The sequence below is a fragment of the Vicia villosa genome, unplaced genomic scaffold (genome assembly GCF_029867415.1).
Source record: "Vicia villosa cultivar HV-30 ecotype Madison, WI unplaced genomic scaffold, Vvil1.0 ctg.002484F_1_1, whole genome shotgun sequence".
Classification (NCBI taxonomy): Eukaryota; Viridiplantae; Streptophyta; class Magnoliopsida; order Fabales; family Fabaceae; genus Vicia; species Vicia villosa.
Window position 1 is genome coordinate 271780 of NW_026705941.1, and position 23573 is coordinate 295352.

At 33.2% G+C, this 23573-nt stretch overlaps 2 protein-coding genes across 2 annotated transcripts; one reads left to right on the forward strand and one right to left on the reverse strand.

Moving 5' to 3' along the window:
* Window positions 1-410: 410 nt before the first annotated feature.
* On the reverse strand, window positions 411-2947 carry LOC131638912 (uncharacterized protein At1g03900). Its single transcript, XM_058909442.1, has 3 exons — window positions 2202-2947; window positions 1281-1571; window positions 411-703 (listed from the first exon to the last, which is right to left on the reverse strand). The coding sequence occupies exons 1-3, from the start codon at window positions 2691-2693 to the stop codon at window positions 641-643; spliced, it is 846 nt and encodes a 281-aa protein (XP_058765425.1). The 5' UTR covers window positions 2694-2947; the 3' UTR covers window positions 411-640.
* An 8752-nt stretch (window positions 2948-11699) lies between these two features.
* LOC131638929 (hydroxyproline O-galactosyltransferase GALT5-like) lies at window positions 11700-15560 on the forward strand. The gene is made up of 8 exons (XM_058909459.1): window positions 11700-11726; window positions 11934-11948; window positions 12048-12241; window positions 13366-13438; window positions 13889-13953; window positions 14019-14085; window positions 14714-14935; window positions 15022-15560. Exons 1-8 carry the CDS (start codon window positions 11700-11702, stop codon window positions 15391-15393), a joined length of 1035 nt encoding a protein of 344 aa, XP_058765442.1. The 3' UTR covers window positions 15394-15560.
* The last annotated feature ends 8013 nt before the right edge of the window (window positions 15561-23573 follow it).

The following is a 23573-nucleotide window of genomic DNA, read 5'->3' on the forward strand; positions in this document are numbered from 1 at the left end:
ACAGAAGTCCAAGCTGAGATGGTTAAAGCATTGCAAAATAAAACCAAGTATACTCTCTTTTCTTTTTTTGGTATAATTTCGGCAGTAAAACTAAAATATTCCCAATTCAAATGAGTGTCAATCCCCGTAGCACCACATATATGCCATTGTTATAGAGTAAAAACAATAATAGTTACAGTTATACATTGACAATAATATTCTCCCACAGTTCGGAAAAGAAAACATTTAAAATGTGGTCTCATCATGATAAGAAAATGAGAGTATATATGGTTGATGAAATGCATCAGGAATACTAAGAAATGATAGAGTATATATGGTTGATGAAATGCATCAGGAATACTCCTTTGCTTTGGGCAAGATACTCATAAGGACACCATAAGCAATCGTAAAGACACCATAAGCAAGAAAGATTGGGAGAAATCAAGGGAGAAATTACTTTTATATGGATATAGAAACCTGTTATTACAAACCAAGGAAAACATTAATATTTCCAGGACATTCCTCGAGCAATCAGATTACTCAGTATCACTCAGTATCTAGCGCCAACTATACTTACGACACACATCTTTCTTCCGCTTCCTCCACTATTTCTTTTCTCAAAATGATGAATTCCAAAAATAAATCAGAGAATAATAAAAGCCTAGAAGGCTGCCCATCCTGAAGCAGCGGTTGACCCAGGAGTAGTTGACGAGGGAAGATTCTTCTGTAAATGCAAACATGAAATACGTTTGAGATGATTTATTATAGACAGTGAGTAAGTACAACCCATTTAGGAAAACTAAACTGGAAATACACATGATCACGGATATGGATAACCAATATAATTGCCAGTTTTACAGATAAGAAACTTTATGTAGAAATCTAGAGTCATAACCAGGATAGGAAACTATAGTTCAATAAATAATACGTCCAGAATTATTATACAGTATTATACTATTTATATGCATAGACAAAGAAATGCATTTGATATTCTTATTAATGAGTGTTGACTATTTAACTTAATTAGTAGAGTAATTAGCACCACTGTGCTGTTATGTTGCTTCGAAAAAAAGAAGGTAACAAGAACATGGCATTTGGGGTATACAACATTAAGATAGCAACAATGAAAATATAAAGATAAATTAGTTCCAACCTAAGTATCAAAATTAGATTTTTTCAGAAAAACTTTCAAACTGTCTAAAAGAAATTTGCTTATCCATCTGTGCAATAATTTTTCAAGCTCTAAAATATACAATTATGCAAAAAGGAAAGGCTCTAAGGAATGAGCAGGAGCAGCATACCTGTAATTGAGAAAGATCGGATAGAGAATCATTAGTACTATGTCTCTCGCCTTCGTGTGTCCCTTTAACACTAGATCCGAGAGTGGTAGAAGCAATCCGGGCAGCAACAGGATCATTTGGTGGCGGTGGAAGAGCAGATCTGATTTTCCCTGTACCACTTGGTGGGGGAGCAAGGTTTAATACTTTCGGCTTTGGTGTTGCAACATGCACACCCGTTAGGCCAGCAGCGGAAAGCATGCCAGCTCCACCAGCCACCTTATGCTTCACATTAATCCTGATGGTTTCCCCCTCCTACAGGCCAATTGACAAATAATTCAACTATAGAAAAAGCCAGGATTCATAGGGAGAGATATAAAAACATGGACAAGAGAAAGTAAATCCATCCAAATTTTGGCGATTCCACCTATCGCCAACATTGAGTTGAACCATGCTTCATTGACTATGGCTCAACAACTAACACTTCTTAAAATTACACAACAACTACATCTATTATCAATACAACAACAACAACAAAGTCTTATCACCCTAAGTGGGGTCAACTACATGAATCAACTTTTGATATAATATTCTATCCAGGACCATGCTTCTATCCAAATCGTTTATCTCGAGATACTTTCTTATAGTTTTTCGAGATCTTCCTCTATCTCTAGTTATTTTCCTCTACCTCTAGTTAGTTGACTTCATTTCACCAAATCTACTCTCTTTACCACATAATTATTTTGTACCATCTGATCTAAATGTATTATCAATACAAGCTAAAAATAAACTGATCACACTAAGATTTTGATAAGAATGTATTTTTTTGAACTGAAAATTGGAAATAAATCATCATCATGATAACAAGCAAGACTATAAATTCTAGTTCAACTACACAATCTGAAGAGAATTAGATTGATTACAGAATCTGGTAAGAGAAAAGACCTTGAGCCTATGATTTACAGCAGGGTGAATGTCGATCTGAGAGTCCTCTCCGGCATCGGCGTTACCGGACTCCTTATCATGCTCTCGCCGGACATACTTTTCATGATCAGATAACGCAACATTGAAATCAAAAGCTTCATTCCTCTCCGTGAACCCTAATCCAATGAATGCGTGCTTACCTTGACCATCTTCGATCTTAAGGACAAAGTAACGAGACGAATCGAGAACCGGTTCTACAGAACCCTCACGCTGACCGGGGAAGACGAAGCACGCGGCGAAGAGATCGCCGGAGTTTGGATCTTCTAACCGGATCTCACATCGGTCCCGGCGTGATACTACCCGGAGGCGTCCCGACCAGATCTTATCGGATTGAAGCCACTCGCCGCACTTGTAGCCGCCGGAGGTAGTGCGCGGCGGGATCTTGTAGACGGCGACTTCGCGTACCACCAGTAGCGTGTGCTCGAAAGCCTCTTCCTCTTCCTCTAACGACATCGTTTTGGTTGCGTTTGAGTTGTAGTTTGAGTTTGAATTTGAGTTTAATAATGTGAATGAATTAAAGAGACGCGTTTGTAGTTGTTGTTTATTTTGTAAATTGAAGATTGGTGAGGTGTGGTGTCTTTCTCAAGTGTTTCCCAGAGAAAACACAAAGGTCAACTGTTTTGGGAGATAAATTAGATGTACAGACAATTATCACATTACCAATATACTGCTCTTAGCTCCTCCATCTTCTCACCTTTCATATCTAACTTCTAATGCTTTTTCTTTAAGTCACAAAAACCTCGTTAAAAAAATGTACTATATTTGGCATCAACTAATTAGATATTGTGTTCCCACGAATAAATATAATTATTGTAATTTAATATTTATAATAAAATATAGTTTTATAAATGCAATATATTGAATTAGACAAATGTATTTGAGAAAATGGGTGATGCACTGACAGTGTAAAAAATTGTCAACCAATCACGACTATGAATCAGGACAAGTCAGACTGTAATTTTAAAAAAACTTATATGACATGGCAAAACGATTTGTTTCTATTGGATGACAGTGTAAAACTTTTTTACACTGTCAGTGCACTACCTTTAACCTCAATGTGTTTTAAAAAGGGTTAAATATTTTTTGATTCCTATAAATATTTTTAATTTTATTTTTAATTCTTATTAAAAAGTGAAGTATTTTAATCCTTATAAAATTTTTATGCATATAGTTTTAGTCCTGCTATTTTTTAAAAATTTGAAAATTGTTTAATTATCTTTAAAATTTTAAATTTTTGAATAATTTTTTTCATATGTGTTTAAAATATTAAAAAATATTTCTTTACCAAATCATAGAATTTTTATAATGAAAAAAATTAAATATGAATTTTTTAAAATTTAAAAGATAATGATAAAAATAATGTAAATATCGACTTAGAAATTAAATTTTAGTTTCTTTTATTTCAAGGAATTTTTTATAACGTTCTAAACATGTCTGTAAAATAATCATTCAAAAATACACATCGGTTTAACAGTAGGGAGTAAAATTACGTGCATAATAATTTTATGGGGACCAAAATATGTCATTTTTTTAATAGAGACTAAAAATAAAATTTGAGATATTTATAGAAAAAAAACATACTTAACCTTTTTAAAAATGATATAATTCAAATATTGATTAAACAAACCAAAATTACTTTAAATGATTATAGTATTTAAAATAAAAATTACTAGTAATATATTTGTGAAACATATAGGCAACTTCAACAACTTCATGAGATGAAGAAAATCAACTATCCTCTTAAAAATGAGGGGAAGTTAAAAAAAGTCATAACAACGGATTCATTTTGGTTAATTTTATTTTAAAATGATCAATTTGATTCTTTGTTTATTCATAATGTGCAACGTTTGTCATTTCTGTTAGATTCGTTAGTCAAAATCAAATTAAATTGTCAAATAACACTGATGTGAAAATTAAACGCTGATGTGGAGAAAAATAATCTGATGTACACATTAAGGGAAGTTAAATGTATTCTCAATTCATTTCGTTCTCATTTTCTAACCTTAGCAGACAAACGTTTGAAGAAGGTGACTGCGAAGCTTTAAAGGCGATTGTGAAGAAGGCAACCATATTTGAAGAAGCTTTGAAGGCGAAGTTGAAAGTGTAATCGAAGGTTGAAATGAGTGAAGGAGACGACGATTGAAGGTGAAATCGAAGGTACGTATGCAGTTGAAGGACCTTTTCATACGGTTAGAATTAGTTTATTTGTTTTAGATTTTAGAGTTTTAAATGTTATGTGGTGTTCTTGTAGAAATGAACTTTTACAATTTTAGGGTTTTTAGTGTTACATTGTGTTCATGTATCAATGAAATGTTAGGGTTTTTTAGTGTTTGGATGTTAGGGTTTTCAATGTAATGTTGAGTTCATGAATCAATGAAATATTTTCTTGTTTTACACTTTTAGGAAAGTCAATCTTATTTTGTGTTCATGCATCAATGTTATGTATTATTGTTGTTAGGATTTTAAGGTTTTCGCCCCCTTTTCTAATTTTAAATTTTTTAGACTTAGGTAAAAATGGATGAATACTTAAATTTGAAAATTTATCATGGTGGTGAGTTTATGGATAGTGAACATACTGTGTATGAAGGATGAAATGTGTTCCATACTCGGGATTCTTATAAGGTCGCGACCTGGATCGAATACTAAGTAAACATACATTTATACATCGGCCGAGGACTATTCTCAAGATGGATCGGGTACCCTAGTCGGCTGCATAGGTCGCGTACCAAAGGCACACAGAGGGTCATGATACAGCCCGAACGTAATGCCTAGTTGTTACGTACAAGCCGACTATAATCTGATGATTGAATGTGCCATCAATAATCTCATATTAAAGACAGAGCTAACGTATGTAACGATAGAATTCCAAAAGACACCTCTTTAATGAGATTTTAAGGACCAAATAAAGCTATAAAAGGGACTCCCAACAGAGGGATAAACAAGACACTTCTCTTAGAACAAAGTGTATAGTACACTGCTTCCAAATCCCCAAAGCTACTCATAAACATCACCGTTTTTATAGCTTCCTTCATCCCTGAGGGCAAGCTTTACCATACTTAAGTTTTTTACACAAGAACAAAATGTGATGACTTAAAAATTGATGTTGATAAGTGGATTTACATTGAGTTGGTAGGTATAGTGAAGGAAATAGGTTATAGTGAAGTATATACAATTTATTATAAGGACCCCACTTAAGTGTTGATGTTTATATACAACATCCTCGATCCCAACCAGAGTATTTTGAGGGTCCTCTTAAATGATGAGGACATTGTAAATCTTGGGAATGAAGATTTGATTTCAAAATTTTATGATGAATTAGTTAGGGGGATAATGTGCATAATGATCAGGGCAGTGATGTTATTGTTGGTGAGGAGTTGAATGATGATGAGGTGGAAAGGTAGAATGATGATGAGGGTCAGGGGTTGAATGATGATCAGGGTAGTGATGTTAATGTTGGTGGGGGATTAAATGATGTTGGTGAGGTGCATGATGGGATAGAGACTGGTCAAACTAATACAAGTGTTTTGAATGTCGATGTAAGCTCTAGTGACAGTGAGGATGAGAGTTATACAAGTGTGTTGAATTCCGATGTAAGCTCTTATTTTCTAAACTTTTATTTCTTTAAGAAGCGTTATTTTCCTTCTTCGATAAAAATCATTCGCCTTAGCTAAACATAGTAACAACTCGATAGCATTAGCTTGACTATTAGTCCTTGTGGGTTCGATATCTTTTAAAACTACGCGATAGGTTGTGCACTTGCAATCAGTAAATCAGATAGACATTAAAGTCGCAATCAATAGTCACAAAGGAAACATGTCATGCATGATGTCCTGACATTCGATCAAACATTGTTCGCCTTCTCCATTACATCTTCAGCCAAAAGATACTATGTTTCACATAAATATTTATATGTTCTTGAAACATAAATACATAGTCTTCCACTGGAGTTTAAGCATACTCTCATCAAGACATCAGAGCTTCACCCCCCTTGTCATGGATAAACAATGCTCTTGTTGATCATAACCAATTAATCACCAGATGAGCACACCTGAAAGCTTTCACTTGCTCATAGTGGAGGGCTATAACTTTACAAGCTCCTTGAGACCATATCCAACCCTCTTACTTCTCCATTAAGACAAGGACACATGATAAATGTCCTTACAAATCCATACAGGTTGTCATCACTCTTTGGGTGTTTATGATGTCACACACTCTTGGTTTGACTTCACTTACAAAGCCCAAACAATTTGTTTCCTTGCTTCACAAGAAATCACTTTTCCATAAATTCTTGTAGAGTTACTTGTAGTAGAAGAGAAACATCTTAAAAAAGTATCCTGATCAGATCACATTGTTTGAAAACATTCCTCTACCCTTACATCCACTAGCAATTGTTGATACTTGTAGAGTTTTCAACAAAGTAGTAATGCAATTGTCAAATATACTATTGTAGACAAGATTAGAGTCTCCATATTCTAATCCACACAATCAGAAATTCCTCTTCTGACAGTAATGCTTGAGCACCTAACTCCACATGCACAATCCCAAGCATCTCTCAAGAAAAATCATTATCCAAAGGACTAATCTTTTACATAGAAGTATTTGACGAAGCTCCCAATAAAACACAACCAATTCAGTTCATGCAGGTTAACACACACCTGAATACCACAGAGAGAAATAAACTCTCAAATAATTTTTGAAACATAGTGTTCAAAATGCAGACTTGCACATACACCTCGGACAAGTACTCAGCTCCCGTTAAAGTATTTGCAATCAGTCACATGCATACCTTCATTAAAAGAACATTTTCTCATGTTATTTTCTTCACACCTTATCTTGGGGGTGCAATCAACAAATAAGACTACCTTCACACACAAGGTCTGATATCCTTATTTAGTACACCACCAGTATAAGAGGATTCTTCCTCGTGACCAACATACGTGATATATATTCATAATAACACTATGCCAGATTAGGCCAGTGACTTGTCTTCATACTCCACCACGATCTTCAGAACAACTTCCTTTCCTGGACAATCAACCCTTGAGATGATGTTTCAACATTAATTTGGACATCAATCTCCATCACATGGATATCACCAACACCCATAGTAATCCCTACATAGCTTTTGCATAAGAGAACCATACTAGAACAAACCATCAGCTAATCAATTTTCAGGATCAAACCAATCAAATATATGTAGTAAACTGCATATTACACACCTCAAGGACCTTCTCCTTATAACCACCATGTTAGTCAGACTTTGAGATGTAAGATGCCATCCTTCTGCAACTAAAGAGGAGATTCCCTCTAACAGATATATGGAGCAGACTACAGCAACCATGGCATTGAATGATCCTTATAGGTCACAAGCAGATTGTTCAAAATATGTCTACTTCGCACAAACCTTCAAGCCACACGGATGCCCTTTAATCTTTATTTCTTAAGAACCATGATCCTTTGGTCCCTAAAAGTCCTACCAACTCAAAATTCTAAAATGCTCATCCTAGGTAATTCGGATGACACTTCAACAACAACCAAACACCAGTTAACCACTTAGGTTGATACGTCTTTACTGCCAACAATCCCTTGGATGAATTTCCACCATAACAAAACATAAGTTCCATGCTCTCATAGACTTGATAAGCATACCAAGTTTGAGCAAACAACCTCTATCCAGTTTATGAACAACCACCAACCAGACATATCGAGATACACAAGTTCTCAGCACAAGGATGTCAAGACACTATATCTGATATTTCTTCAAGGTCTTCCACCTTCATACCATCAGTGAATCCCTCTCGATAACTGCTAAGAACATCTTAAGAATCATAACTTCTCCTCCTTAATAGCAGCTCAGCCAGTGGTTAGTGCACACATATTACTCCCTTGTACCAACTCAATCAGAACTTGCTCCACTTGAACAAGATCACACAAATCTGGCTCCTTTGAAAAGAATTTCTAGATGCCAGGCAGAATGTCCTTGACAATTGAGCTTGACCTCAAGAGTAAATAACATGTTGATCATTCCTTGATCAGCATTATTATCTAAGATGTGTTTCATGGATAGAAACTTCTTAGATACACACCCCTGATGCCTCCTAATCCAAATCAGGAGAAGGTTCTAAGCATATGTGATCAATACACATTTGTTTAGCACCCAAAGCATCTGCTATGAAATAGGAATCTACACACTTGCTAATATGATGTTCCAACATCTAGTAGAGCGTCAGTTTCCTTCTCACGGAACACAATACAATCCTTGATCACCTTCAAGGTCTTCAATGGAAGTTCATCTTCCAACACCAGTAAAGTCAGGATCACTTTCCTAATTTAGTCAAACACTAGGAATATCCATGCTGATATATATGATCACCATCGACCAACTTTTCTTCAGATTCTTATCAAACTTATTGATAAGTGCCTTTATGGGTGGACTTGAGGTGACCCTTAAGTATATTTGGAAACTTTAATAATCTGGTTGGAGAAACCTGCCACATATCACAACATCAAGGAATAACCTTGTTGAGGAGACAAGACTCTAATGTCCTTTCCATATTGGTATTCCAAGAACATATCATTCTGAAGTCTCAACACAGAGACACCATGAAGAACCAGGGTTATATCAGATACAATGCAGTGGAACACAAAACAAGAGTTTCTCAACCTTCTTCATGCACACATATACACTCTTGCACACAAGTAGCACCGTAATCCAAGAGACAACAAAACAACAAGCCTGAACAACTTCAGACAGGACCAACGCACACCCTTTCCCAAGTACACAATGCTCTAATAACAGTATGAATTTTCCAAGTTCATACACCTTTTTAGTAGAAGCCTCATTCGTTGCCCATGAACCAAAAAGTATCTTCCCAAGATCTCACCCAGATACAGAACAAGATCTCAACTCTAATACCAATTGAAATTCTGGTATATCATACTTCATATATCCTATGACATGTTGCTACATATGATATGAACACAACACATAGGCAAGGTAAAAATAAATATACACAGTTGAAAAGTAAACAACTCACCCAATTATTTACCCAGTTCGGTGTACAATAACACCTATTATGGGGGCTACTAAGCCAGGGATAAAGTTTACTTTGATAGTATCAATTCAAAGTACTATGAAAACAACCTCCAGTTCACACGTATACAACCTCCGGTTTACTACTTTCTCACTTAATCACTATCCAACTTAACTTTCTACCTAAGACTCACCTAGGTATAAGGCCCTCCTCAACTCCCCTTCAACCACAAACCATAATTGGATACTTCCAAACACTTAGAATAAAACAGGAAGACTCACTTCCATGAAAATACCTATCCAAGACTCTTGACTAAGAACAATACTTAGAGTTGCTTAAAAGCTTCATTCAAGAACAATAAACATTCTATGCCTAAAAGCTTAAGAATGAACAATAGATAATTACAACTCTAAACATCAGTTCTACTCTCCTGTCAACATGATACTCGAGAGGCTCACACACGCTAACTCTCTAGAGAGTGGCTTACAGACTCAACCCTAATAAAAGAAACCTTTACATCTCCGGCTCATTACTTTTCTAGGTTATAATGCTTATATTTATAACCTTTTTTCCAACTGGATTTGGCTTTTAAATCACAACGTATCAGCTGTTACAAATCAGCAGAAACTTCTGCACAAAAATAGGTCTTCAATCATATCCTTCCTAATTTATCTCCATAATTAGAAAGTACATATTTTTCATTATTCTGACTTGATTCTTCCACACCTTTAAAATCGGCGTCACCATAAATGTTTAATAAAATGTATCATTTTTATATTTATAAAATCTTGAATGCATAATGATACTCAATAATTTTTTAAAATACTAATGTGTAATAACGAGTAATTAATAAACGTATTACCATATTTATAGTTTTTTTTAAATCAATGGAATTTAATAGGGTTAAATATATCAGTTTCATATTTTAAATCTTAAATGCAATAATGATAGACACTCACTAATGAATTTTGAATAATAATGCAATAACAACACTTATGGTATATTCTTGGAATGTTAAAAATTGGATAGAGCTAAATAATAAATAAAAGTTTCAAATAATAACTAAATTAACAATGAAAAATATTAATAACAATTAGGTAATTAATAATGCTATTTTTATTGTATATCTAATCACATCATAAATATTTTATTATAAGTATAAATATTTTATTATAGATAAAATGTGATATAATGTCAATTATCTATGTGTTTTTTAAAAAAATATTTAACAATATATAGTAATAATATATTTAAAAATAAAACTCATAAAATTCTTTCTTATTTTATTTTAATTTAAAAAATTAAAAAAATTAAAAAAAATCATTTTAATAATTATTTAAATTTTTATATTTATATTAAATCTTTATATTTAAATTTCATTTTAAATGTTATTTAAATGTTTAATAAAATGTAGTATTTTTATATTTTAAAATCTTAAATGCAAATGATACTCAATAAATTTTTTAAAATACTAATCTATCATATAAGAAAAGTCTACCATTTCCTATTCAATTGGCCTATCCACATCAGCAAGTCACTCCATAAAATTCCACGTCAGCCTCCATCTGCTTCCATTCTATTTGATTTCTACAAATCCTTCCGCACGGTTACATAAACAGTTTGTCTTCCAATTTCGAAAACGGTTCTTCAATTCACATTCCTGACTCATTAACTGTGTGATGGTTTGTCTTTCTTCTTCTCCTTCTCTCTCACTGGTCCGTTCTTTCTATCTATCAATATGCTTCCTCTCCATCTTCCTTCTTCGTCTTCCTTTTTCAGGGCTTTTACTTCAACATGATGGATGAATCTAAATCAAGGTATGGAAATCATAAATTCTAATCCCTAATTTTTTTCAGGGCTTTTTCAGGGCTTAATTAGAGGCTAAAATCAGAAACAAATGGAGGATAGCAACAGACCGAATTCCCGTCACAAGGGTCTCCGACCAAAATCACCTAAGGGTCTTCGAACCGGTTAAATCGGCACTGCTGATAAAAAGATAAGTGTATTTACTTACAACTGGTACCATTACATCAATTCTATTATGTAATTGTTAAAACTGTTCTTTCATAAACTTAATGAATCTCTGTCTTGATGTAAATTCAGTGGTAAATCAAAGAATGTTAATCTGATTGCCCCACTCCGAAGCCAACGTTCAATTCATCCAATAGAGGAATCAACATAATTCAGCAGTGAAGTCACAATTGATGTTGCAATTGAATACAAATTGATTTGGCAATGTTTAATGGAGAAATCCTGTGTCAGGTATATCGAATTCCTTTTCAACCGGTGTTCAGATTGATTTCAAATTTTAATACTTGATTTCTATGGATTTGTTGGTTGGTTATCACAATTGATGTTGCAATTGAATACAAATTGATTTGGCAATGTTTAATGGAGAAATCCTGTGTCAGGTATTAATTTGGCAATGTTTAATGGAGAAATCCTGTGTCAGGTATATCGGTGTTCAGATTGATTTCAAATTTTAATACTTGATTTCTATGGATTTATTGGTTGTTTATCATTTGTGTGGTTAACATCAAATTCAATCTTCCTTCTTCTGTAACAAAAAGAACATGTACTGCTCAATCAGCGGGAACTGACGCTGGTGTTTCAGAGGATGATTCTTCTTTTGATGACTTTTTTTAATGTTGGCAAACAGTTTATGTTACTTCAGGTGATGACATTGCTTCCGCAGGGAAATCATAATAGAACTACAGAACCAATTCTCTCTTCAAATTCAGTTTTATACTTGACATGATTTGATTTATTGTAGGCTCACAGTCTCCAACTTGAGGCCTTTTCAGTTGCCATTAAGAGATTAGATCCCGGCTTGCCGAAACCTATGCTCCAGTTTGTCAGCAGCTGTAGAAATAAATCAGATGAAGATAGACTACAAATCTTAAAAGAGAAATCAATTGAGCTGAATGTGAATGAACAAGTGGAATTCCACAAGAATGTAACATACAGGTTAGTCCAATTGGCTTTTTTTCTTCCTTATTTTAATCACTTCCAAATGGTAAATGATTCCAAATGTACAGAGGATTGTTGGAAATTGGATTGTAATATAAGAAGAAAATATTTAATCATCAAATCTGAATTATGTTTTCATGTAAACATGTTTTGTGTCATCTCATTAAGTCATGAATGATTTATAAATATATACACAATCACACACTTCCTACTTGCGGTTTCAAAATTGGAATTTTCTCATTCCAACCCTTCTACCTCCCTCCCATTTGCAAACCGTGAGATTTCATTTGAGAAGGCGATCCTCACTCATTACAATCACTATTCTCTCTCTTTTCCCATGTCTCGGATCAATCTCCTCACTCATTAACACCATGATCCTCTCTATTTTTGTTCTTTAGACTGCTGGATGTGTTTAATTTTTGTTATGCAGGCTTATAAATGGGAGGAGAAGCTGAGTTGTAACCTGTTTTGTGCAGGTAGCACGTCCTGATTCTGTGCAGTTTATTGTAATGGATTACCGACTGAATGCGATGATATGGAGTTATTGGATGCAGAGTTTATAAGGGTTAATAACAGTTGGAGAAAATGAAGGTTAGTTAGAGTTTATTTTCTGAAATGGTTAACTGTTAGTTTAATTTAGTTTTGAAACTGTTATTGCTCAAATCAGGGATTCAAATAAGGTCTAACTCAACCTGTAAATGGTGTAAGTTCTGTTGAAACAAAATTTCTTTTTATATCTTGTGATTATGAATGCTAGCCATCAAAGGAAAAATGTTCCAGTTGAACTTTTCTTCATTGAAATAGTAATACTTTATTTAACCATCGTTGTCTGATGTCCGATAATGTTCATTCCCCAAACTTGACAGATTATGCTGCACGACACATGGTCCTCGGATTACGGTAAATAATATTTGAAAGATTTCTATATTGAAGGAAGCATGGATTTCTAATGCTTAAGTTGCAAACGAGGTATGACGGTGACAAAGGGCTTATGATAGATCAAGAGGAAACAAAATGAATTGATAATGATATTTTTTTATATTGTTGTCATCATGTGGCAGGAATAAGGAGTTCTTTTATTCCTGACTGTCGTGTTAATCTATTTCTGAATGTGAAAGCAGATTATTTTATGATCCCTTTGCCAATAAAATTTATGATTATGCCAATGGAATTGCTGCTTTGAGGTCTTTAAAGGTAATTCTTTTTTGATTTGTCAAAGTATTTTTGGCCTTCATGATTGGAAGTATGCTGATATATGTGTTCTGCTTGGTCATATGTATTCAGCTAGAAACCATGATCCCAGCTCAACTGTCATTTAAAGATTATCCTGGTAGGTAGGATCATACTTTAATCAGAATTTTGAAATTAGGACCTCTGAACATATTGATAAACATAGAATTATCTTTCTACTTCATTTGTTATTATTATGAAGTTCTTACACATACACACAAACGCGATGTTTCTGATTTTTAGGATACTCTACCTTGATAGTTCCATCAGCATGTCCACTTAAGACCTGGCCATTGAGGTAAAGCAAAGAAAGCACCTCCCTGTTTGAGGTCAATGCACAATGGTGATGTCATTATAAATTTTTTCAAAAATTCAGCTGACCTCTTAATTCTTCCCTTTCCGCCTTTTTGACAGTATTCAAATTCTGATACTGTTATTTACGTTGGCTGTGGAGAACGTGTAGAAATGAAATGGCTGAGGTATGCTTCCTTTTAAGTTATTTCTATGAAATATTTGTACTTGGTGATATTTGAAACAAATGGAGGATAGCAGCAGACCGAATTTCATCAGAGGGATTATGGTTAATTGGGTTAAGAAATTATTGGAGTGAGGTATTCTTCCTTTTAAGTTATTCTAATTTTAAGCTTAGAACTTTTTTTGTTGTTCTCATGGTTTTAGATTAAGTCTGCTTTGCAGTTGCAAGTGAGCGTGCAAGTAGATAAGCTCAAATAATTGATTTCAATGTTTCTCATTTTAAGCTTAGAAATTTTTTGTTGCTTCTGTTGTCATGGTTTTAGATTTAGTTTGCTTTGCGGTTACAAAAAGTGCATAAATTCACTGCAATTGTTGCCACAGTTGTAGTTGTAAGCTTGTGATGTGATTTTGGAAAATGTTGCTTTGCTAAATTGTAGAAAATTATTGCTATTGTGGCTAAGTTAAAGTTGTAATGTGATTGTGGAAACTTAAGAATCATGACATGGTGGTTGTATCTGTTATTTTGAACTTCTGTTTACTACCAGTGCATCTTTTATTTCTAATGGCATTGAACAAAATATAGTTATAAGGGTTTGCATAATATACACAAAGATGCGTTGTGCTCTCATTTGTGAATGTGTAATTGCTTATGAGCGATTTTTCTCTTCAACATGTTACTTCTAAGGAACATCTTCAACATGTTACTTCTAAGGAACGTCGCTCATCTTTTAGTTAAAAATTTTGCTTTGTGAAATTGATGGATAGGTAAAATGTGAAAAGTGGATTCGCGATGAAGATAGTCATTCAGAGGAGTCTAACGCAACATGGTGGTTACCTAGACTGATAGGGCAGGAACACAACATCACTTTAGATTGGACATACCCTTTCGCAGAAGGAAGATTATTTGTTCTCACTTTAACTGCTGGCTTGGAAGGTTACCATGTTATTGTGGACGGAAAGCACGAGACATCTTTTCCCTATCGCACGGTAGGTACAATCGACATTTTTCTACATTTATTTTTCAAATGCAGAAGAAGTCTCTAAATCGTTGTATGTTATATTCATATTCTCAGGGCTTCTCTCTTAAGGATGCTACCGGTCTATCTATTAAAAGGGATATCGATGTGCACTCTATATATGCTGCTTCTTTACCAACATCACATCCAGTTTCTGCACCACAGATGCATCTAGAATTACTTCCTCAATGGAAAGCTCCACCTATTCTCGATAAGAATGTTGAGCCCTTCATTGGAATACTTTCTGCCGGCAACCATTTTGCGGAACGAATGGTAGTAAGAAAATCATGGATGCAACATAAGCTAATCAAATCTTCACATGTTATAGCTCGATTCTTTGTTGCTCTGGTAAGAGAAGTCTTTAAGCATCTGCTGAGTGAAGTCTTTAAGTATCTACTGAGAGAAGTCTTTCCCTACAAAGATCCGTAACAATAAAGATAGTTTATAAAATCTTTCATCTATGATAGAAACTGCATGGATAATATGGGATTTGGAAATGACATCCCAATTTTTTATTGATATATCACATTCAATGCATGTTCTACTAAGATGTAATTGATACTTTTATAATAGAAACATATTTTTTTCAATTTAAAGATTAATTGTACTATCAAAGTTAAATTATCCTACAACTTTTGTATTCAAAAACTCACATCGATATCATTATGTTATGCCACTAACCGACTTATGGTACACTTAATTTTAAGACTTTTTTTGGTACAACTTAAGTTATCAAACTTTAGTCAATATATTTACCACTTTGATGGAATTGGTAAATATAGAATTCAGACATATCAAATAAAAGCCTGCGTAAATTCGCAACTTCAAGATAAAATAAAGCAAGTCAACAGATTTGGTACATCAAATTAACCAATGGATAATACCTTTAATTTAAGTTTTTAATATTGACATATTTGAGTGGATATGATATCAACTTCGTTTTGGATCATAACTCTATAATTAATATTTTAATTTTTTTTCAGCTTCATTTTAGATCTTAACTCTATAATTAATATTTTAATTTTTTTTTCAAGCAATGATATATTAACAGGAGAACTAAGGATTCTCCAACCTGATTACACGAAGAAAATGAGACAAAATCCGACAAAAAATAATTATAGCGCTTTCCGCGAAACCAGTTTCGAGAATTCTACACATTTGTCTAATAGATCCTCAAAATCGATGGTAGAATAGTACTATATATTATGGTTGTAATTGTGTTTTATATTATATTTAACTAAAATTATTATCACACGTTTTAAGTTATCATTAATTTTTATATATTATATTAATTTTTACAAAAAATTAATTCCACTAAATTGAGTATTAATATTTGTTTAAATACTCTATTTGTTTTCTATTTATAAAATTTAAACTTTTAATCGAATAAGTTCATCAATGATCAATATATATATTTATCTATATATAATATAAAATAATTGAAATATTAAAATTAAAATTTTAACGGATCAATTTCATCAAAATACAAAATAATATAGTACAGATACACACGGGTACTTATATGGTACGCGTATATGGTACTGATATTAACACATTTAATTAAATATTGAATAATAACAAGAATAAATTTACTATTGATTTAAATATTTTTATAGATATTAACGAAAACATGAAGTTACTTATCAAAATATTGTATATTAACAGGAACATGAAATTATTCATCAAACTATTAAAAATTAACGCGAACATGGAATTATTAATTAAAATATTAAATATTAACGGGAAGCGATGTTAATATGTTGAAAGTAAATGTGAGTAACTTTATTGCATTGGACAATCGACACTGTGTTGTGTATTCTTTATGCAAGAACATGAAGTTACTGATCAAAATATTAATATTAACGGGAACGTGAAATTACTGATCAAAATATTGAATAACAACGGGAATATGAAGTTACAGATCAAAATATTGAATATTAACGAAAACATGAAGTTACTGATCAAAATATTGAATATTAACGAAAACATATGGGAACATAAAGTTATTGATCAAACTATTAAATATTAACGGGAACATGGAGTTACTAATTAAAATATTCAATATTAACGGGAAGCGATGTTAGTATGTTGAAAGTAAATGTGACTAACTTTATTGCATTGGACAATCGATATTCTGTTGTCCATTCTTTATGCTGGCCACATTTTGTTATACCGTCGGTAAAACAAGTAATAATTTAAGTCGAATATATATTATTCAATCTAAAACAATATAAACTTTATTTTCTTAATTATTTTTTATTTTCAATATTCAATTTTTTTAATATTAGTATTTTTATAATTTTTTTCATTTTAACCAAAATCTAATCTTTTACTAATACCTTTTATTTTTCTCAATCTCAATGCGCGAAAACGACGGGTACCCGTGCGAACGCATGGGTAAGACACTAGTGTGTAATAAAAATTAATTAATAAACGTATTATCATAGTTATAGTTTTTTTAATAAAATTAATAGAATTTAATAGGGTTAAATATATTGATTTCATATTTTAAATCTTAAATGTAATAATGATACACCATCATTAATAAGTTTTTGAATACTAATGCAATAACAACCCTTATACTATATTCTTGGAATGTAAAAAATCGGATAGAGTTAAGTAATGAATAACAATTTCAAATAATAATTAAATTAGCAATGAAAAATATTAATAACAAATAGGTAATTAATAATGTTATTTTTATTATAGGGTTAAATAAGTTTTTGGTCCCTATAAATATTGCAGTTTTCATTTTTAGTCCCTCCTAGCCTTTAGGCAACGGTTTTCACAAAAAAAACGTTGCCAAAACTAGCTAAAACCGTTGCCAAAACCCAGGAGGGACTAAAAATGAAACTGTAATATTTATAGGGACCAAAAATTTACTTAACCCTTTATTATATAACTAATCACATCATAAATATCTACAATATAAGAAAACTCACTCTCCTATTCTAACATCCATCCACGTTGTTATTCCAAAATCATGCCACGTGTTTCTTCATTTCAATTTCTTTTTTCTTTTTTCAAAATCAAATCATTCTACACGGTTTACTGTTTTTGTTCTTCCATCTCCTTCTATAGTATTTTCCATAACCGTTTCTCTTCCGAATTCCATAACTGTTTCTCCGTCATTAATTTACAACCGTTATATCTCTCTTTATCGATTGCTTTGTTCTTCCTCTTCATCTTCCTTTTTCTTCTTCTTCCTTCTTCTGCTTCTTCATTTGAACCAATTTCATTCTACAAATGAAACCGTCAATTGGACTATTGTAAATAGTGTTGTAGATTAATGTCTGCACGATTGGGTAATTTTAATATAGACTTTTTATTAGAGTTTTATTCCTTGGTAGAAAAGGGGTTAATTTATTAGGGTTGTGTTGTGATGTTTGGAGTTTTTTATTTAGATTTGGTGGTCTTTTGCCTTGACAGTGATGTGGATTTGTTTGGTGAAGAGACTGAGGAAGAGAAGAAGGCAGCCGAGGAACAGGCGGCAACCGTCAAGGCATATGGAAAAAAGAAAGAAGGTAAGTTTCTCCTGTATCATATACACACACACACATCATTATTTTAAACCTGGTTGGACGTAAACATATGCTATTGGTTTTCTACTAATCACGTTTTCAGGTGGAAAATCATCTGTATTGTTGGATGTGAAGCCATGGGATGGTGAAACCGACATGAAAAAGCTTCAAGAAGCAGTGGGATCCATTATGTTGGACGGGTTGTTGTGGGGTGCATGTATGTTATTTTTCTTATCACAGTTTATATTTGTACATTTCATTTTTGTTGATTGTTCTCATTCCTATCCATTTCGTATATTAAAAGATAGGCTTAATACCCTTTTTGGTCCCGTACATATGCCTTTGGGTCCATTTTGGTCCTTTTCCTTTTAAAAGTTCCAAATTGGTCCCTTACGTTATTAAAATGGTGCCACGTTTGTCCTGACTGTTAGAAACGTTAATTTTTTACTTAAGACATGGCTGACGTGTTAACTTATTAGTGAGGTGTAATGAAAATCATTGCTTAGGTGTCATTTGAGTTAGCATTTTATTAGTTGGTTAATGTTATTATTTGACATATGCTGAGCCTGAGATAGAAAGCCCTAGCAGACACAATGAGAAGACGAAGAGAGAAGACAAAGAGAGGAGACAGATGATGCTGTGAGGAAGACGAAGACCCAACTTCTTAAAACGGTTAGTTTGCATGTCTCCGATATCTATGAATGTGTGTTAGGAATGTGTGTTTACCTTGTTGCGTTTTTCTGAAATGATTAGGTTTCTAGGTTTTTTGCCCCTTTTGAAATTTGCTATTATGACACGAATACTTGCTTGCATGTAATGTTGTATTTTATTGTTTCTAATGTTAGTTTTCTTGTCTTAGGTAGAAATGGCAGATATTATCACATTGACTTTGCATCATAGTGGTGAATTTGTGGATTATGAGAAAACTAATTATGTGGGGGGGGTAAATGTATTGAGTTAGATGTAGATGTGGACAGGTGGTCATACTTTGAACTGGTTGGTGTTTTGAAAGATTTAGGTTACATTGAGGTAGCCACTATTTATTACAAAGACCCTTCATTTGGGATGTGTGTTATTAAGGATGATAAGGGTATAAATGATGCATTTGACCTCTTTAGGGTACATTTGAAAGTTCACATTTTCGTAGAACATATCTTATCCCAACCAGAATATATTGAAGAACCTTTTAATGTAGAGGAAGAACCCATAGATGTAGAACCTTTAAATGTGGATGAAGAAGGGCTTTTTGATGATTCCATCATTGAAGATCTTTTTGAAGATGTCATAAAGGACTTAAATGTAGGTACTGATGTTGTGAACAATGATGGGAAGAATGATGTGAACAATGCTGATGAAGGGAACAATGTTGTTGTTGAGGGTCTGAATGGTGTGAACAATGCTAGTGTAGATACTACAAGCTTTGATGACAGTGAGGATGAGAGTTACAAGTATGACAGTGCTTTGGAGGTGGCATTTAGTGATTCTGATGTGAGTGAGGATTATTCCGATGAAAACTTACACAATCTTGTTGAATACGATGGAAACCATGAAGGAACAAGTAAAAGTAAGAAAAAGAAATGGGAAGAATACGAGAATGGAAGTTTATATGGTAGTGAGGAGTTAGATAGTGGATGTGATAGTGAGGAGAGTGATGCACCAAGAAAGAAGAAGTATCCCATTTTTAAGTTAATGAAAGATATGTCTCAATATAAATGGGAGTTGGGAACTTATTTTAACTCAAAAGGTGACTTTAAGGAAGCAATTCAAACCTATGCTATTCAATGTGGTAGAGCTCTTAAGTTTTTGAAAAATGACAATTAGAGAGTGAGGGTTGTGTGTAAGTCAACCAACAACTACACAAGCTACTGCAAGTCAGCCAAGGGCACGAGCAACAACTACTCACCAACACATACTCAACCAACACCTACTTAAGCAAGTTAGCCAAGGAGGACTGTTACAAGGCCACAGATGTTGCCTCATAAGAAGCCAAGTCAATCATCTGTTACAATGCCTCCTGCTTCAATGGGACCAACCACAAGATTGAGTGCATCACAAAATGCAGTTGGACCTACAACAAGGAGGACCACTCTAACAAAAAGGAACAACACAAAGAAGCCCTTTTATATTTATGTACTTTCTGTTTTAAGACTATGTTGTTTAGTTTATAATTGTCGTTTTGAACAAGGTTTAGACTTATGTTTTGGTGTCCGTAAGTTTTAAGTGCATCACATAAGTTTTAAGTGTCATTAACAAGTTATGTTTTGGTATGTAACAAATTTGAACAAGGAAATTTCTGTTATGTTAACAATGTTTGTTTCAATCATGTTTATCAAACTTAAACACTAAAACAATGAATACAACTTGGATATTCCATATAATATAGACAAAGAATACAATATTTTGATTACTAAAACAAAATAGAACAACAACTTGAGGTCTCCCACTGTCACAAAATAGAACATAAACTTAAAACAAAATAGAACAACAGCTTGAGGTCTCCCACTGTCATAACAACTTGAGATCTCTTACAACATTTTGATTACTAAGACAAATAACACAAAAAAAAACATAAACTTCCAAATCTTCTTCTAACTAATGGTGTTCTTCAAAGCATCCTCTAATTCCATAGTATTGAGCCTCAAAATTTCAACCTATTTTTTTTGGCTTCTTCCATCTCTTCACTAAGCATTTCAAACTTCCATTGATACTTCATCAAGGTTTGCTCAATTTCACCTTTAGCTTCTTTATAGAACCATTGAAAAAATCCACAACCAGCATTACTGTGTCCCTGTACATGTTGAGAACGAAAATTGGGATGCATTACATAAACATTTCAACAACAATAAACTTATCAGAACTGAAACTAAACCTTACCTTAAAATGTTGACAACCTAAAATAGCTTTCCATAGTTCTTGACAGTTCTTGCCTTACGAAGAACCACATTGTCTCCACAACGATATAGAGGCTTCCATGGAAGATTAGAGGTGTTAAATACCTGTGACTCACTTCGGTTTCTATTTGATGATGACGACCCACGCATAGAGCTCATGATTAGATAACAATTTAGGTCTCAATTTGGGATTTTGGGAACCAATTTCGTCTAGGGTTGATTTTGGGGAAAAACATGAACGAGCTTCAGCAACAATGGAAGAAGAAGACTGTGCTGACTAGACATTCCACTAGGCAACACCTTTATCCACGTCATCAACTTTAACGTTGTTAGCCATTATTAGACAGAAATTACCAACTTGTTTCTATTAAACAACGTAAGGGACCAATTTGGAACTTTTAAAAGAAAGAGGACCAAAATGGACCTAGAGGCATAGGTACGGGAGCAAAAAGGGTATTAAGCCTAAAAGATATCCATGGATGAGTTTCAGTCAGTTGGTTTTCAATAATTTCAAATGTTTGTATATTTATAACATATATGTCGTAATAAGCACCAACAACTTGATTGTGTGATGATAATAATAATTATTAATATGGTGTTTCAGGTGTCGTTGAATTGGTGGAGTTGGATGGATCATACATGAATATTAGCCTGAAGGGTAGATTCTGGCACAAGCTTTCACCCGAAACATATTTTCCAATCTTTCAACCGTCCCAATCATGCCTCTAATATTTATAACCCTCTATACTTTCACTTTCTGTATCATATTCGTCGCTCAAAATCCTTAAAATCCAATTTCTCTTCTTCTACTCATTCCCACATATAAGAAGACATAAACCATCTAATTCATATTCTTATTTGTTTTAATTTCATGTTTTGTGTAGAAACTCTGCAAATGGGAGACTCAGTTGTTGCTAAATGTGGTTTACACAGTCACAGGTTAATGAAAAAGCAGATAAGTTGTCTTCTCTGAAAGTGTTTCATACCCTAATATGTCTGGCAAACTTTAATCATATTCTTTGCCCTTCTGATAAGGAGAAGTGACATTTCCTGATTCGCTACATGAATTTTATGTATTGATCGAGACATGAAGAACAACTTTATCTTTTTGAAATTTGTCTTGAATCTTGTGATAAAACCATTATTATTATTTTTGATAGTTGTAAGATGTAATAATCCATGTGATAATTATCTTTTTAGGGATTGCTTCCATTGCAGTTGCAAAATTACAATTGCAGTTATGGCATTACAAGTATTGTGATTGCGGCATTACAATTGCAATTGTGGTAGTTGTGGTTGTAGTGTTTCTTTCTAAATGAGTAATGTAAAAAAAACTCAGTTGGTTTTGGTTGGTTCGTTCTTAGGTTTCTTTGTCTTGGCATGACTCTGCATTTTTTGTTGCTAACATGGGTATATGAGAACTTGAGAAAGATTTTAAGTTCGGATACTAACATAAATTTATTAGTATGAAGACATGTATATCTTAGTTAGAGCTGGCAAAACGGGCTACCCGGCCCGCAACGAGCTGGCCCATGACAGGCTCGAGCTTTATGCGGACTGAGCTAAAAAGCCCGGTTTACAAACGGGCTACAATTTGATTGACCAAGCCCGGCCCTTTAAGGGCCTTTATTTTTCGGGTCGGGCCGGTTTATATTTACTATTTATTTTTAAATTTAAAAAAGTGATTTTTTATATTATAAAACTTATAAAAAAAGTTAGGATATCACACACCATATTTTTTCACCTAACTGTGATATATGTGCAAAAATCAAACATAAAAATGCCTAAAAAAATCTTTAACAGCAAAAACCAACATGCTGCTGTTAGTGTAACTTGGATTATATCATACAGGCTCACTTTTTATTGTGATTATGTGACTGTAACTTTTTTACTCAATGTATTCTAAGTGTGTATTTTGAATCTAGTATCTAACTTATGATAGATAATTACACACTCAAGTTAATATCTAACTTATGTTAAACAATATGGTTGTAAAATTCTGCATAATTTAAAATTACAATATCACTAATTTGTATTTTCATTCAAAATGCTTGCAAAATTATATCACTAATTCAAAATTCTGCATAGTTCAAAAGTACAGTATGTTCATTTGAAATTCTTGCAATTTATATGGTTGTTTCAAATTTATGATAAATAATTACACCTTTGTATCAACTTCAATAAATTATGTCGTAAA